Below are 14,686 nucleotides of genomic sequence, written 5' to 3'. Positions count from 1 at the left end.
GCTGAACCCTCACCTGGCGGGCATTGTTTCAAGTCCTGGCTCAGTTACTCTTACTGAGACCTGAGCTGAGAATTTAAAGCAGAGTATGGCTTGATGGGAGGGAGAGGAAATATAGGAAAACCTCCCAGTTCTACATTCCAAGCACAAGGATTGCTTTCACAGGATCTAGGCAATAAATATCAAAAGGAAAACGCTTACAAAATATCACTCTCGTTGAAGTTGGGCTGAAGATGCTGAAAGGGTAGAGATCGAAAAGCAACACCCATATTGATAAAAACAGCTGACACATCAGCCAGTGAAGGAATCCATGGCTTCGACTGTTCGTCACTGATGGAAGCTACAAGTAAAAGACATGGAATGGATTAGTTTTAAATTTGGTTAACATTAGTTCCTTGTAAGAGAAACAAGTAAGTTCAGCAGTCTGCATTAATTCTACCAGCTCTCATCTCAGAGTTGGTGCACTGAACGATACACTCATTTTTCAGAATGAAGAGGGGGGAAAAGTAGTAGTCTAACAGTATTTTACACTGAAAAAACATCTTGCCTACATAGCAGGTGAACTGCTTTAGAGTTCCACCCATTTGCCCTAGAAATGTCACCACAATTTTGAATTGGGTCGATTTTGTCTCTTAAGAGCTAAATTGTAAGGAAAAAAAAACCCTAAATATAAAGGACCGTAACGCTCAAGACACGGCAGGTTCAGATCTCATTGTTTGCGTGGCGGGGTTTTGGTAGCAGGGGAGGGACTGCAGGGGTGGCTCCTGTGAGAAGCTGCTAGAAGCAGCAGAGCTGGCTGAAACAGATGCTTGAAAGTGCTTTTGTGCAGGTGTATGATTCTTTTCACTTTTGCCATCTATCTGGAAAGTAAACTATGTAGTGCTACATACTGGGTGTGACTATGTGAAAAACATCTTGTAGTCCTTAAGCTATGAATGTCCGCATCTTCCAAAGGAAAAGATGGAAAGGAGAGTAAACTTTTGAGCAGCTGGGCTTCCCTTCAGGTCACTTCCACTTGTGAAAGAACAGCGTGAGTTTACAAGGCTCTGTATGGGATGCACTGCTTTGCAAACACACGCCAGGACCACATCCCGTGGTACAGCTTGCACACACTCACTGAAGACCCACTCCTAGCATTTGTGCATTACCTAAGTAACAGAAAAGCCTAAATTCATGCCAGAGTGACAGAACAGAGCCAGTGCCTTTTACTTCCTCCCAATACCTTTCTATATTTAACAGAAGTATACAACCACCTTCATTAAAGTGGTCCGTTCTTCATCCTTCAAATACTCACCATTTTTTAATGTTATCTCCATCAATCTGTCTAAAATCTGTGTGGAAACACAGTAGTCAGGATGAACAGACATCATCTGCGGAGATAAAAGCCACAGGTCAAACACCATATTGCGTGATGGAAGCAGTTGTCTTTTAATTACAAAAAAAGCTAACTCTTTGGTAAAATAAGGAACATTGACAGAAAAAAAAAACCCAACCCCAAAGGCTCTACAGCAAGGTACACCAAGGAGAACAGAATATGGTGAATACTGATTATTTAACCAGCACACAGGTGCTATGAATACTTTAAAATTCATTATTTGCAGGATCAGGATACTGTAGCCCCGTGCTGAATCTGCTGGTTCATAAGAAGGTCCTGAGGGCGAAGAGAATGGAAGGATCACGTAACCCTTTGGAACCCACGTGCACCTGAGATCAAATTGAGCTCCTTGATCAGAAGCGGGGGCAGCAGTCAACCACAACCTTTCCCGTCATAGGCAAGTTGAATATATACAGTGCTAAACCAAAACAATAACTTCTGAGTTTTTCTTAGAACTCTTAACCACAAGAACATGACTGTGAAGTACAGTTCAGGATTCCTGGAGCACTTCACTAGCCCAGCAAAAAGCTCTTCTTTTTCTCCTCCAAGTGCTGGACAGGTTCCTGCTCTAAGTGACCAGAACTGGCTCCTACCTCTTCCTCCTCATTACGAGGAGCACCAGGGCTCACAGAAGGGGTGGAAGGCAATTTTTTTTTACTGACTGCAGGGAAGGACACAGAGGAGCAAAATGTTTCCCTTTCTGCAAAGGCAGAAACTCAGTCAACAGACACAGGCTGCAGTTTCACAGGCAGTCCAGCTTCCTTTGTTTCAGGCAGTCAGAATGTGGTACATCATAATAGAATGGAGATGGGAGAGGGGCATTGTTGTGACTAACAGAACAAAGTAAAATTCCTGGGGATTTAGACACAAACACCCAGACAGCAGACAACCACCACACTTCCTTGAGGATAGCTCCAGACTTTTTCCTGGGTTGTAATGCAAATCGACCTTTTCCAAATGAAAATCATCTGATAATGCAGGTATCTCTGATGATCTATGCAGAAATGGTACTTTTGCATGTTTGGTGTGGTTTTTTTTGTTGGTTGGCTTGTTTTTCAAGGGTAGAAGAGAAAAAGATTAACATTCACTTGTGACTTGCCTGCACTACTATAACCTGGAATCTCTTCTCACCTAGAGTGTACCGTGCACTTCTTGAATGCAGTTACACATAGGGACAGGGACACGCAGCTCCGCAGTCACTCTGAAAGTGGGGAGATGAAGCTACCCCTAGTGACAATCAAAGTATTTCAGACTGGAGAACACATCAGAACTCAAAGAACCATTCTTTTCATTTAAAAGTTGTCAACCTAATGCAACAGATCTCTTCTCACCTAGAGTGTACCGTGCACTTCTTGAATGCAGTTACACATAGGGACAGGGACACGCAGCTCCGCAGTCACTCTGAAAGTGGGGAGATGAAGCTACCCCTAGTGACAATCAAAGTATTTCAGACTGGAGAACACATCAGAACTCAAAGAACCATTCTTTTCATTTAAAAGTTGTCAACCTAATGCAACAGATTCACAAGCTTGATCATTCCTTTCCTGCTACAACTGCCTTCCAGGAAAAAAAAATACTACACCTGGACAGAGTATAAGTGTGTGATTAGTATAGTCTTACCTGGAAAAGCCACTTCAGAATTGGTATGGGACACAAGACAGAACTGTAAGCAGAACTTAGAAAACCATGAATAGATAAAGAAAGTTGCTGTGTTACATCAAAACTGTAAGACAAAAATGGGGGTGGGGAAAGAGGAGAAGGAAACAAACAAGAATCGATCAGTGGTTGACGCAGTATTTTCACAAAGTATAAGAACATCCCCACCCTTCAGATCACCATCAACAGCAAAGATGTGAACATCCAAACCAGATGTTATTCTCATGCTCTTAACTGGAATACTACAGTAATTGAACCTTAGTAGTTACTTAAACAACTACCTTTTCTCCAGAATGCCATACTATATGGAATCATTTGTATATTAGAAAATAATAGCTTCCAACAAACACTGATTTACATTATTGTACTATGAACAGATGTGCTGCTACACTCAAGGAGACCAGTGAATGAGACTTTTTTTACTGTCCAATGACCTTTACCAACGCTTGAAGAGGGGAAAAAAAAAAAATGTTTGAAATTTTTAAAATAATCTTTTAAGTAAAGAGTCTAAAGACAAACTAAAGCAATTAAAATCAAACAGTCTAATCTCACTGTGCATATTTGTGAGGTGCAAAAAGTAGCTGTTGGAAGAAAAGAAAATATGTCATTTTTAATACTAGTGATTTTAGCTTTAGTCTCCAGAAAGTCAGGTTTGTCATCAGCAGCTGAGTTAATCATATCCGGTTTTCCCACACACCCTTCTTTGGTCTCCTCTACCTCTCAGCACCTACTAAAACAGGTAGCATTGTTGAGAGATCCGTGTCCTTACGTCTCCACGTACCCCTCACCTCTCTGACGGAGCAAGTGGCTAGCAAGACAGCCATGTGCCAACTGGACAGCCAGTATATGCCAGCTCTGCCAACTGGGCAGAATGCATCAGCAATTAAATCCTAATTGCCTCCTGCAAGGGATGGCTTGCTTAATTCTCATTCCTCCAGTTGCTGATTTGCAAGATACTTTCAAAGCTTATATCCTTGTGATCCTCAAAACATTATTAATAGAGAAGCCTGAAGCCAAAGGAGTACATAGCATCACAGAATGGTTTGGGTTGGAAGGGACCTTAAAGATCATCGAATTCCAACCCCCCTGCCATGGGCAGGGACACCTTGCACTAGACCAGGTTGCTCAAAGCCTCCTCCAGCCTGGCCATGACTCCTTCCTCTCAATTCACAAATGTCACCTCCTCAAGAGATGAGGAAAAGCCACCCTCCTCCTCTTCACACCCACAATAGCACATACACACGTGTACAAAACCCTTTAAGATTAAATGAATTTGCTGAGTTTCACTGATGCGTGTTTGGAATAAGATTCCAACTTAAATAACCAGAATCTTTCAGGATTTGCACTTGTGGTATTAGGCAACAATCTGCCCAGCTACTTGTAGCCTGACAGCCTCATAAATATGGAATACAAATCCCTAGGAGTTACAGAACAGTTGTTTATCTACGCAGACACCCTGCCAGCTCAGTGACTGAATCTAACAGATGTCAGAAATCGTGACTTTCTGCAATCCTCATTAAGTGGAGCCCTAAGTCCCAGGCCCATTCGGGAGGGAAACACATAAAAGACTTTCAGCAGACATGACGCAACAGGAGTAGGTCACAAATCAGTTCACCACAAAGGTCCTCTTCTTTCTGGCTTGGGGTAGTTCAGCTTTTGTTCATTAGAACGTTTCACTTCTGCATTTGTCCTCTACAAACCAGCCAGATTACCAAGGATAGCCTAGGATACCTTTTTTTTTCCCCTTATGTCTCATTTAAGATTTTTTTCTAGAATTGCAGAGGAGGAAAGAAGGAAGCTTCAAGTAACAATTCTCTGTTCTGTAAAGTTAACCTGGAAAGGAGAATTCCAGGGGAACAAAGTCAGTCTTGCCTATTTAGTAAGACAGAGCTAATTTGACTGCAAGGATAGCAGTTTTTAAGATAAAATCGTAACACTGAAAAAAATTGTACATGTAAACAGTGGCAGGGGAGTTGGAACTCAGTGATCTTTAAGTTCTCTTCCAACCCAAACCATTCTGTGATTCTAAATACAACAGAGTGAAGAGGATATTATTACCTAAGAAGTAGCTTTTGTACAGGATTTTGAGGGATGAAGTGAAAATTCCTCAAGTCAAGGTTATGTTGATTGAAGATTTTCCCAGAGGTTAATAAATCAAATATATCTTCTCCAGGGTGGCAGTCAGGTATGGCATGAGCTATTACTGAAAATCTCCTTATAAACGCCCTGTAAAATTCAAAATTGCTTTTATGAACTTAAATGCTATTTGCTGGTTGAGACAGCTGTTTTCAAGTGATGAACACATCAGCCTTATGTGAAAACAGAGCCATTTTAAAATACAGTAATGTCCAAGAAAATCCACCCAACCCCGAATGATGATAAAAATGGTTCACATTAAACATATTAACAACTGTTGGAACGAGAGAGTAGGAGAAAAAGCTTGAAAAAGTGAAGAACTAGATCTAAGTGGGTTTGGAGTTGGAAGGACCTGTGTTCTTCTGAGAGATCTTCGTCTCCACTGGCACTTTCCTCATCATCTCCATCTGAAGAACGAGTTTCCCTTCCTTGTAGGTCTTCCTGTAACCGCTTTTCTAGTTCATCTACCCTGAAATAACAGCAGCAGCAGAACGTATCATCACCACGTAGTATTTACAAGAGAAGACAACAAAATCAGGTTGTGAATGTGAACTCAGGAGTTAGTTATACAGGGCAAAAGTATGTGAGATGTGAGATCTCATTTGTGTGAAAACCAAGCATCGTCCAAGTCTACACAACTTTGGAAACCAAAACTGAGCTACAAATGCCTTTGAAGAAAATACTACAGTCTGTCTACAGAAATACTCCTACATCCTGCCTGACCAGCAGCTGCTCGCTGGCTCGGTGACCCGTAATGAAGGCATCAATAAATATAGTCTGTCTCTTGGGGGATGCACAGATGTATCCCACATCACTCATCATTGCTTGGAAGGAGCTTGTCATTCAGCTTTTACAGTTAAGCTGCACTTGTAAGTCACATCAGAGGAACACTGGTGGCACCAGCTTAGCTTGCTGTTACCCAAACTCCATCAGTTTTAGGGAGATGAGGTGAATCTAAAATTCTACAACTCCATCCCAAATTTTGCTAAGCAGCTTTAAGAAACAAACCTTTTAGATTCTTCTTTCTCCTTCAAGAGATGTTCTAAGCTGTTCACATATGACACCTGGCTAACAACAGGAGGCTTAGAAAGCTGTAAATGAAATAGTAAGAAATTTAAGAAATACCACAAGCTATTGATTAATTCAGTAATAGGCAACAAACAATCAAAACAAAAACCTCTTCCAAGTTTAATGCTATTTTACTGAGATAAAAACTCAAAAGATAACCCTGAAAAACAGAATGATTAACAGTTTATGTTTCTCAGTTCCTTGACAATTTTATATAATGGTCAAATCTCTCAGCGGTTAATTTAGAAATAACTGTGCTTCACAATGGATCTGAGTGGCAAAGCAAGTCTCTGCTTCTTTCCCTGGGGCTGACCTCCATCTAACCTTCACCAAGAGCATTAGCATCAGAAGCCTTTTAGCCCACTGCTGTAGTATCATCATTCACTGAGACCCTGAGAATGCCCATTCTCCTGCACACGACAAGAAACTGCAAAAATGATTCAGTACCTCTGTGTTACTTCCAGCAGTCCCTAAAGCACAAAGCACATGTTAGCTAAATCACCTCCAAAACTGGCAGACAAAAGAAAGCTTCCCATCAAAACCCCAATACAACCCCAAATTACAAAGCTAATAAATAATATTAAAAAACAACACAACGCACAAAGTAAGTCTTAACTGCTAGCAAAATTAGTTTATTTTTCAGTAGCCAGTGTTTTATTCAGCTAATAGCAGACAACACAGATTTGAAATCTGTGAGGGCCATGATTCAGTCCTCTGGACAAGCAGGGCCCTTCTGACACCACATCTGAAACTGCAAGGCTCTTACTAGTGACAAAGGTTCTTCCGGTGAGCTCCTTCATTTCAGGAGAACACAATTCAGTCAAGAGCATACCCTCGCACTGGGGACTGTCTATCACCCAAAGGTAACAGAAGTTAGTTTAAGAAGTTGGTGTCCCCCTGCTAATAAAAAAAGCCAGTTAATGCATCATTACATTTGGTATTCAGGAGATATCTTTCAAACGCAGCAAGCAGCATGTCTTTGTGTGGGAAACCTTGTGGGAAAGCTGCAGACCATCTCCCTTATATGTGGTTAATATGTCTAAAACGACTATTGAACAACTGAGACTTTATTCCAACACACACATATGACCCTTTTTACAAGACAAAGGAAGAATGCTAATACATGCAGAACAAATGGTCATGGAAATCTTGGGACAGTTCTTAACCCTTTAGTCTTACTTGGCCATTAATTCTGCAGAAACAGGATAGGCCAAATGTTGTGGTCACATACACCATATTCCACAAAGATTTGATCTAGGCTGCATCTGTTTATCAGTCTTAACCATTAATTATGTAGACACGACAGTTAAGATTGTGGAACACGGATGTAACCGCAGAAGGCTGATCCATACTGTGCCTGCATAATGAATCATAAGGACAGATAAAATAATTACGGCTGTTCAACGTGTGTCTACAGAGATAGTAAGTCAACAAATAAACCATTTCAGAGATTTAAAAATGGGACGAAAGGAGGACAAGAGTATTTGTACAGGTATTCTGCTGTTTATTTTCTGCTGGAGAAAACAGCAGTCAGCTGACCCGGATAAGAAAAGCAAAAGCGAGAGAACTCATGGGTCAAGATAAAAGACAGTTTAGTAAGTGAAGGAAAACAAGTGATGCAAAAGCAACCACTCGGCACCTCCGGCAAGCAGAGAATGCCCAGCCAGACTCCCAGTAACAGCTACATCCCAGACCAACACCCCCTGCTTGATTGTGATTGCTGAGCACCACACCATGTGGCACGGAACATTTCTCTTCGGTCACTGGGATCAGCAGTCCAGGCTCTGTCCCCTCCCAGCGTTTTGTCCACTCCGGCCTACTCACTGGGGCAGCAGAGTGGGAAGAAGAGAAAGGCTTGATGCAGAAGCATCAAGAAGTCTTCAGGCTGCCAGAAGACTGGTCTCTTAACACTGTTCTTTTCCAAAACACACACCACCATGCAGCTGTTACAAAGAAAATTAACTCCAACCCAGCCAGGCTCAGTACAAAATCCTTCCGTTTCCAACCTGTACCACCTTTGTCAGGAAGGCCACACTAAGTCCTACTGCAGGACCTGCCTAATTAACAAATTACTTTACAATAAAAGTTGAAAATCACTATTCATTTGACAAGCTGTTATTGAACAAAAAAGGTAACTTTTAAATGCACAGATCAATCCATCACCATAATCTCCTGTAAACTGGGATTCAAAACACTTCATCTACCCCTTGCAAGCAGAAGTCATCATTTAACTTTTTTTAATCCTTTCTAAAATGCATCCAATTTCCATGAAATTCAACCTCAAAGAAAACATCAGACAGATGAAGAACTCATGCAGATTTCTGATAACCACAGACTGTGAACAGGTTTGTATGACTGGAGTCTAGCACACAGACCTCTCAATGTCTAGATCCATTTCCTCTAATTAGCTCCAACTCCTGTCTTACCTGATCGGGAAAATGAAAACATCAGCACCCACACACCATTTAGATGTAATTTCCTATCTTTCTCTTTTAGGGGGAAAAATCAAAACACAGAACTCCTAAAATACACCAAAAGGCATCCAGCTACTGCAATCCGTCTGCACAAATGATCTTTCAGCCATTCCAAGGACAAGCAGAGCAACAAGCACACCCTTTCTCTGACTGTGCTGCACAGCATAAGACCCTTAAGCTAAGTTGCCAGCTTTGCAGACAAATAACTAGAGTTTTCGTGCATTATGAATAAAGGAAAAATCATATTAAAAAATACAACATAAAGTTGATGCAACACTTTGTTTGCTTTTTAGCCACTTACATGAAAATTCAGTAATGGAGCCACGGTGTCCTCAGAAATACTGTCAAGAAAAGATTCCTCCAGGGTTCCTGCCTGTGGCTTGGGACTCGAGGAGAGAATTTCTTGCAGTGGTATGAATACTTCTTCATCATCATTGTCATCACTTAGACTGCATTCCAAACTCCCATGTTCACTATCAAAGCTGCTTTTTAACTTTCCACTCATCCTGGACTTGTCTGTGCATGTGCTTTCAACTTTTAACTCCCCTGAGAGTTGTGAAGACATACAGCTGATGTCCATGCGCTCTTCTTTAAGAGATAACAAACGGGGATCACTTTTACCAGTCTCTTCTGCGAGTGAAAGTTTCCCAGAATCTCCCAATGAACAAAAACCATAAGCATTTTCTGAAGCCTTGTCTTTTGTTTTTGAAAAACTGTTGCTGGTTGGAATACTGTAAGGTTTATCGTGTGCGCGTCTTTCTGGTCTTGTCCCATCTTGCTCCTTTGTAACATCCAATACCTGAGGTAAGCCCGCATCCGGGAGATGAGATTCCACACCTTTTGTTTGTGTTAAGTAGTGGAGAGAAGGCAACACAGGACTTTTTTCCTGAGAAAAAGGAAGTGACTTTTCCAAGAAAAAGCACGAGTTAGCCACCTGCAATTGATTCTCTTTGGTATCCCCAACAGAAACGTGGTTATTTTTACCAGGACCGTGTGCAGATGACAAACCTACAGAGGAGCAATTATTTTTCTCATTTCCATTGCTTGAGTTGAGGTATTCCTCTGGAGGAGCAAAATCACATCTAGGTAGAGCAGCAGCCTCCATTAGCTGCAGAACATCACCACGAGTTGACTTTAAAAGGATATTTTTTACAAAGTCAGACTTCCTATTTTTGCATTTTGCAGATGATCTGGTAAAAGCGGGGTCATTCAAACGCGAGGCTTCAGATTGATTTGAGTCATCTGAATCCACACTCACGGCAGTGCATTTTCTTTTTCCAGGAAGGTCTGTTTGTTTGGATTGCTCAGAAGATATCTTCGATGTAAGGCAGCACGAAGGAACAGACTGGCTCTTCCACATATCAGCAGCCACCTCGGACGACGTTCTCAGTGCATTTGGAGAAGATGCCTCACGTTTTGAAACATGCTTTGGCTTTGGTTGAGACAGGTCATCTACGAAACATTTACGAAAAAAGTAAACCACTGTTGTCAAGTTTAAAAAAGAAATCAAAACCCTAACAACTTACCCTTCAAAAAACTACCTTCTGGTTTCAAGTCAGTTATGACTGAAACTTTTATCAGAAACTACGACACTTCCATCCTGCTTGAAGACAGTGGACCACAATTAATATTTAGCTGATACTGTACTGTTACGTTATTATCGCAACTGACTTGGAAATTAAATTAAAACCTTTCATTTTAAAGCAGCTGAGTTGCCACTGTAGAACACTTGTACAAACTGGGGTCAATCAGCCTTTGGAAGGAGGCAATAGCCCAGCTGAGGTATGGGACTGGAGGTTTCTGTAATTACCTCTACGGTCATAAATAACGAACAGCATGAAAAGTATTCTGGAAATGCTGCAAAAGTTTTAACAGCGCTTGTCAAAAAACCTCATTCAGATATGAAGAAATCTGTTTCCAGGCTATCATTCTATGGCACCAGAGCCCACCTGCCTCACCATGCTTTTCTGTTTCCTGCTTTAAACTGGCACCCGCACCCGGACACTTCACGGCAAGCCACTTCATGAAGCTGAAATCACAAATGACTTTTCAACCCCTTCAAGCTTGCCATACGTTAGAAATAACCTTTACTATACAGCAGTCATTTTTGAGAGAAAACAGAGTAACATGATCTCAAGAAAAATAAGCCACTAAAAAGAGACACTGAGTAATGAACCAGACTGTTTAATTCCATATTATCAGCACTGCTTCTACCTGAGACGGTCTCTCTTGAACCAGAATGTGGTATTTTTCTTAAAGGACATCCATTTCCCTAAAAATAAAGACATAGAAAATAAAGTTAATCACATAATTTAAAAAACAGGATGTTGACATCTTGAAACAAGTGTTGAATCCAGCAAAGACTTAGTTCCACACACCCCCAGAAATAGGTAATATACTTAATTTCAAGACAAAACACAGCTGCAAAGTTCTCAGTGAAAGGACTATCCACAGCCTGAATTTTTTCCTCTTTTCTTCAGACTGGCCTGCGGTTCTAAATCTCTCCACTTTTAGGGCCATTAGCCACTTGCACCCTGGGCTATATGGCAACATAGCCTGGCTGGCTTTCCACAAAAAAGTCACAGTAATTTAAATAACAAAATGACAGAAAGCACAGACAGGCAACTACAGGGGGAGGGGTGCTAAGGAGAAAAGGAAACACAAGCTAAACAATCTTTTTTTGTTCCATTCACAGCACATGATGAAGGCACACATAACCATCTTCCTTGAAATGAACCGGCAACCTCTTAAAAGGGTAACAAAAGTGAAAATAATTCAATCTGTAATTAAATACCACATACGTAATAGGACCACTCCTAACCCCTATCTAAACACTCTGTCTTAAGGGTCTTAAATCTGAACTGCTGTTAACTGCAACTCCTAAGTAGCAGAAATTTGCCAGGCTGTTCCTTACACAATGTTGTAAGAAAGCAGAAGGTAAATAAAGACATTTTTTCTACAAAATACAATATGAAATTACAACTTCCATTGCATTTCCATGCTTGCATCTAAGCCAGAATATCTCCCCTGCTTTTAAACAAGGATTTTTCCTTTATTGTAAAACAGTCAAGAACCGGCCTACCCAATCCCGACCTAAAACTTACAAAGGAACAGGGGAAAAGCATGGACTTTCGTTACACCTGAGAAGGGCAGCACCAAGAATCTCATCCTACATTGAAAAAAGACATTCAGAAATCCCACGCACAATGGGTTGCGGATTTCCACCTTTAAAGACCCTTTTAAACACACCTGATGCGATACACTTGTTGCGGAGAATGGCTTTACGGGATGTGGCTTAGGTTGCTTCATTCTGTGTTTCTTTCGTTTCCTTTCTCTGCGGAGAGCTTCCAGTGACAACCTGAACTCAGAGTCTGAGGGAGCGCAGGGCAGTCTCATGGGAGGACCTGGGGTCTGGCACAGGGATGTGTTGCTCGCAGTACCATTACTTCTAGCACAGGCTTTCTGACTACCAGCTTCTGGCAGTGAAACCCATTTGTCAGGGTCCGAACTAGTGTCGTCAACATCCATATAGTCGGTTTTCTGTTCCCAACTATTTTCACGAGACAGCGGTGTTCTTGTTACAGCCAGACACTTCTCACTTCTTCCCTGTTCCGACTTGACAGTTTTATCCTTTTTGGCCAAGAAACAGCTGTGAGCCCCTGCGGTAATAAGGAGTTTTTGAATCACAACTTTTGGGCACAATGAACCCAGCGCCTTGCATCCTCTGCTATTCTCCAAAACATTCACACTGTCCTTTTTCTTCTTAATTCCTCTCCGAAAGGCTTCTACCACAGGACTTGTGTCTGGCGTTGGGTCTGGCATCTTCTTCCTTCTGACCTTCTTCTGAGGAGATACCTTCTTTTCAAAACGTTCAGCACGTAAAACTGACAGTCCGATTCCTGCATCTTTCACATATCCTCCGTCTGGTGAGCACAGCGCAGCTCTGTCTTTATGGCTGAGGTCTGAGAGAGAAAAGAAAAGACAAATCATTCACAGTCACAATACTGGAAGAACTAATCTCATTGGACTGTATGACTCGATACTTTATCTTTCTCGCACGCAATCCAAAATTAATTTACTTAATCATTTAGTGTTGCTAGTGCCATGCGGTTTATCTCCTATCAAAGAACGGCATGATCTATTTCACAGCTTCAGTTGTTATAAACACTCTAGCTTAGGCGCAAGACAATAACTTGAAATAATAATTACATCACTATTTAAAGAAATTAACATTTTCAGTTACATTATTAGAAAAAAATCATTAAATGTGAGCATATTGACATATTTGGTAAGCTATGCTCATTATATTGCTGCTCCAATGTGGAACAGCACTGGACTATACTTCTGCACACTTATATAATTAAAAATCATATAAATATCTTCCATTTAAAAAACACATATTTACCTTGGTTTAAAACTGGCTTGAAGAACTCTGTAATGGTCTGGTTTCTGAAGAGAAAACATAACTTTATCTTTTTAAAAGAACAATACCTAAGTGCCCATACAGTGAATATCAATAAAATAAAATTCTGTAATTTATTGCCACTTTTTTTTTTTTTTTAATGGCCGAAGCATTTATTTCTGCTAGCGCTTTCTGATAGAACAGAGAAAACATCATCCTCATTGTCTTCCAGTCTTCACTCTGCTTGGGCAGTGAAGCCATCTTCCAGTCTCCTCTCTCAAAGCATCTCCTTTATCATCAGAGTACCTTCCCAGCTTAGACTGTGCTCTCTTACATGGGACTGACCTCCTCTGTATCCAGTATTCCAGAGAAGACCTCAGCAGCACCTTCTGTGATGGTGTTAACAACCTCCCCGTCTCCACTGTCAACACTTTGAGCTGCTAACTCCTACCGTAACCTGACTTTTGTTGTTGCTGTTGTTAAGGTGTTACAGTGGCAAGCAGCTGGCATTATCAACACCCTCAGCGACCAAACCCTCTTCTATGCATTATTAGCTGCAATCAGGTCTAACCACAAAGTTCTGTCTGCAAGTCGTAAAGTTCAACTAATCCTGTAACTTTCTTCCTGTTGTCCAAACCAATCTGTGCACCGCTTCTTCCACACATCTGGTACCGGGCTGGGACGCAAATTCCTGTCTGCACTGCTACCAAACTTCTCAGCAGGACCTTGTCAAAGCACTGCCCCTTAACAAAACGCACGCGTTAGGCCTCCCTCGCAGCGCACCTTACAGGCGTCTTCTGGCTTCCAACAGAAACAGCAGCCTACAACCACCTCCTTTTTACACACACACCAAGATAATGAATAGCTCGGAATCAGAGGTGTTTTATCTGGCAAGAATAAGCGGGACATAAGAACACAAAGGCATTTCTGTGTGAAAGAATGGCATTTCTAAAAAAGGCCAGATTGTCTGAGTAATATACAGTTTGAACGTTAAAATACATCAAGAACTACGAACTTGCTATCTTCATCTTCTCCCACACAGCAGGGAAGTTTACCAACTACTTCAAGGCTACACGTACACCTGTTTTGAAAGTGTCTCTTCAAGTTCCAACAAGATGCTGGTGTGAGAAAGCAAGAATAATACAGATTTCTTTAGGACCTCCCATCTTTTGTAATCTTTCTGTGCCTTCCAAAGCAAAGCCATGTTGTTACTGTCTGTGTAACAGTGATTACAAAGGCAACATTTACTTATTCCAGATTCCAAACTAACAAATTCAAGGACCCATACATGACTGTGCTGTCACAGACTCAATAACCGTTTTTGACTTCAGGCCAGAAGAACCCACTGCTCACTGGTTCAAACTAAGCTTGGATTTAATTTTGAATCCTTCCGTAAGCATGTTACTTTCACTTTTACATTTTCTAACATGGCTTCTGCATTTTTAGCACCTACACAAATATAAAATTTATAATGCACTGATACTACTTTAATCAGGCTACTGACAAGCAGTGATGTCAGAGTACTGTAACGCACTGAAAAGCCACCTCTAGTCAGAATACTTGAATGCAGAAAACTGT

At 41.2% G+C, this 14,686-nt stretch overlaps 1 protein-coding gene across 1 annotated transcript in view; it reads right to left on the bottom strand.

The window, feature by feature from the left end:
- FAM178A (family with sequence similarity 178, member A) overlaps positions 1–13,155 on the bottom strand; it is a gene marked incomplete at its 5' end in the record, with an annotated part of 21,984 nt that extends 8,829 nt beyond the window's left edge. The window contains 9 exons of the mRNA XM_010149261.1: positions 199–337; positions 1,292–1,367; positions 2,993–3,095; positions 5,087–5,254; positions 5,517–5,633; positions 6,173–6,255; positions 9,008–10,158; positions 11,880–12,668; positions 13,112–13,155. Of these exons, the coding sequence (XP_010147563.1) occupies positions 199–337; positions 1,292–1,367; positions 2,993–3,095; positions 5,087–5,254; positions 5,517–5,633; positions 6,173–6,255; positions 9,008–10,158; positions 11,880–12,668; positions 13,112–13,155 (2,670 nt within the window). The remainder of the gene's footprint in view (positions 1–198; positions 338–1,291; positions 1,368–2,992; positions 3,096–5,086; positions 5,255–5,516; positions 5,634–6,172; positions 6,256–9,007; positions 10,159–11,879; positions 12,669–13,111) is intronic.
- Positions 13,156–14,686: the final 1,531 nt, after the last annotated feature.

Source organism: Eurypyga helias, unplaced genomic scaffold (genome assembly GCF_000690775.1).
Source record: "Eurypyga helias isolate BGI_N326 unplaced genomic scaffold, ASM69077v1 scaffold8343, whole genome shotgun sequence".
Taxonomy (NCBI): domain Eukaryota; kingdom Metazoa; phylum Chordata; class Aves; order Eurypygiformes; family Eurypygidae; genus Eurypyga; species Eurypyga helias.
Note: the sequence above shows the minus strand (reverse complement) of the source record. Positions and strands in the feature narration are given on the sequence as shown.